Source organism: Engraulis encrasicolus, chromosome 19, assembly GCF_034702125.1.
Source record: "Engraulis encrasicolus isolate BLACKSEA-1 chromosome 19, IST_EnEncr_1.0, whole genome shotgun sequence".
NCBI classification, from domain to species: Eukaryota; Metazoa; Chordata; class Actinopteri; order Clupeiformes; family Engraulidae; genus Engraulis; species Engraulis encrasicolus.
This window is the reverse complement of record NC_085875.1, coordinates 24943802-24946301: the sequence shown is the minus strand read 5'-3', so window position 1 is coordinate 24946301 and position 2500 is coordinate 24943802. Positions and strand designations below refer to the sequence as shown.

General features: G+C 44.6%; 1 protein-coding gene across 2 annotated transcripts in view; it reads left to right on the top strand.

The window, feature by feature from the left end:
- Positions 1 to 1389, top strand: part of si:ch211-266g18.9 (transforming growth factor-beta receptor-associated protein 1) — a 27362-nt gene extending 25973 nt beyond the window's left edge. For both annotated transcript variants that reach the window (XM_063183927.1, XM_063183928.1), the window contains one exon: positions 510 to 1389. In XM_063183927.1, the coding sequence (XP_063039997.1) occupies positions 510 to 680 (171 nt within the window). In that variant the 3' untranslated portion in view covers positions 681 to 1389. The remainder of the gene's footprint in view (positions 1 to 509) is intronic.
- Positions 1390 to 2500: the final 1111 nt, after the last annotated feature.

Genomic DNA, 2500 nt, shown 5'->3' with positions numbered 1-2500 from the left:
TTAGTTTCAGGGTGTGAACTCACAGGCCCCATATATTTGCTGTATGTGGCATTGCTGTTTATAATCCCTGTGCACACATCTAACAAGATGGCTGACCAGTGCACACATACACAGCGTCTCACCAGCAGGGTACACAAGAGTCCCAATATAAACAGCTCCAGACGGGTGACCACTGTCAATATGCTTTACCCTTTTCGTGCTCACCAAAAGTCCACAACCTGGGTTTTCCTAGTTCTTTCCAGACATCAGGTGTGGTTCCATCAGGTGTGTTTGTGTTTTTGTTGTTGTGTTGTTGTGTTGGTGTTGCTGTTGTTGTTGCCTAGCTTTTGGACCCATAGGGAACTAAGTATACATTTGATCTTCGTTTTTTAACTGACTAATGGTAATAATTCTTTCTACGTAATGCTGAACAGTGACAAATAGTAATCTCTCCCTATCCTTCCCCTTCTCTCTCTCTCTCTCTCTCTCTCTCTCTCTCTCTCTCTCTCTCTCTCTCTCTCTCTCCCCAGACTAAGACTAGGAACACGATGGTTAAACTGGAGAAAGGCACCAGGTGCCATGCCTGCCAGCGCCTCCTCTCAAGGCCAGAGTTCGTCTCCATGCCAACGGGTGAACTCCTCCACCTCCACTGTTCTACTGCTGCCACGGTTACGGTGACAGGAACCAGATCGTTGTCTTAGCAATGACGATCAGGAACTTTAACACTGAAGTCCATCATGAGCCAGGGCATTGTTCTAACATCAGAGGCCATCAGGGGCACATGTCCCCTTGTGATATACCTATACACTGGACCGGATAAATGTGAACTAGCTGCATAGAACAATACGTATACGCTATGTATCCGTTACGGTGATGACGCATGGCATCTTCTCAAGATGTAAATTCATAAGATGCCGGATTTAAAAAAAATGGATTGAAAAAAGTAGAGATGGCATCAAGCTCCTGTGCGACTCCTTTTTCTTCCCATTGTAAAAAGGTTTAACATTTTTTGATGCATCTCAAAGTGCTGCCTCTATAGTCCTGCATGATGTGCTGCGATGGCACATCCACAAGACACACCCAACATCATCTACTTTGACACACACATGCCGGTGATCCCACCGTAATACTTGCAATCATCAGGTCCCAGGGTAATTATGCTGATGATACAAGCGAGTGAACAAAGTGAAGCAAAGCAAAGCAAAAGCCAAGTTCAGCATTCCATTCATTCCTTTGGGAGGCAAGCAGTGAAGTGGACCAGAAGTGAAGTGGGCCAGAAAACGAGACATTTAAAGTCATGCCAATTGAAAATCGTGTTTTAATCATACAGCGGCGAATAAAACCAAAGACAATCTGTTTCCGTTGTCCTGATTCTCCGCTACCATCTGTAGACCGTTTAGCTGTCACCACGGAACAATGAACTTCGCTCCATGTCGATTCACTCAATTTAGCTTGTGTACGGTATATCACTCCAGTTAAGCAGCAGTCAACAGTCACTTATTGTACTGAGGGGTGGGGATGTTTATCTCTACACCATATACAGTAGCAGAGGTGTCAAAAGTAAAAGTGAAAGGAAATTCATGGCACTAATACTACACTAGCATATAATAGCTGTTACACCATTTGTGTACGGTACAAGGGCACAAATGGTGTAACGGCTATGTAATATCATGTGCCCAATGAGATAGATAGACTGGGTTGTTACTGAAAAACACTAAAAACCTAACAAGAACCCACCACATATTTGATCCAGTCAGCGCAGCCTTAGTTCAGGTCTACGGGATACTCAGATAAGTTGCCTGTGTTGGAAGGAAACTGTGTTTATTTTTTCACTTTTACTCTTTTAATTTTACTTTGACATCTCTGTACAGTAGCTACCTACAGTACGGTGGGACTTCATGTGTTGGGATGCTTGGCCATTCCCATCCCGTGCTAAATGGCTTTGGATTCACTCCATTTGCACATGTACAGCATACCACCTGCATAGGTGTACTGTTTATCACCGGCAGTACTGGACGTAGTAACTTCCAGTATTGTGTGTGTGTATTGGGAGGTATATTGGTCTTGTGAGCCACTTTAGTCCTCTGTCAAGAAGCTATGGAGGAACTCAATTTGCTGACATATACTCCATGTAATAGTACTGTATCACGTGCACCAGGCCTGGACTGGTAATCTGGCGTACAGGGCATTTTCCCGATGGGTCAACAGTCCTCAGGGGCCGATACTGTAGCGCTAACTTTATTTGTAGTTTTGTTTTTTTTTCCCATAGAGAATGGCCCTCTACTTAGATGGGGAGGTCTATTGGTATGTTTTTAATATAGACAGCGGACTGCACTAATCATTGAAAAGCAGGTAAGGCTATGGTGGGGGCTGGTCTATGCCAATAATGCCCGTGTTGTTTTTCGATCCCAGACCAGCCCAGATGTGCACACTTGGATATCACCCCCACCACAGCCACTTCCAGTTCCAGTTCGGTGTGTTCTTTGTGTTGGGTGTTGGGATGTGGCTGTGGATGTGTGTT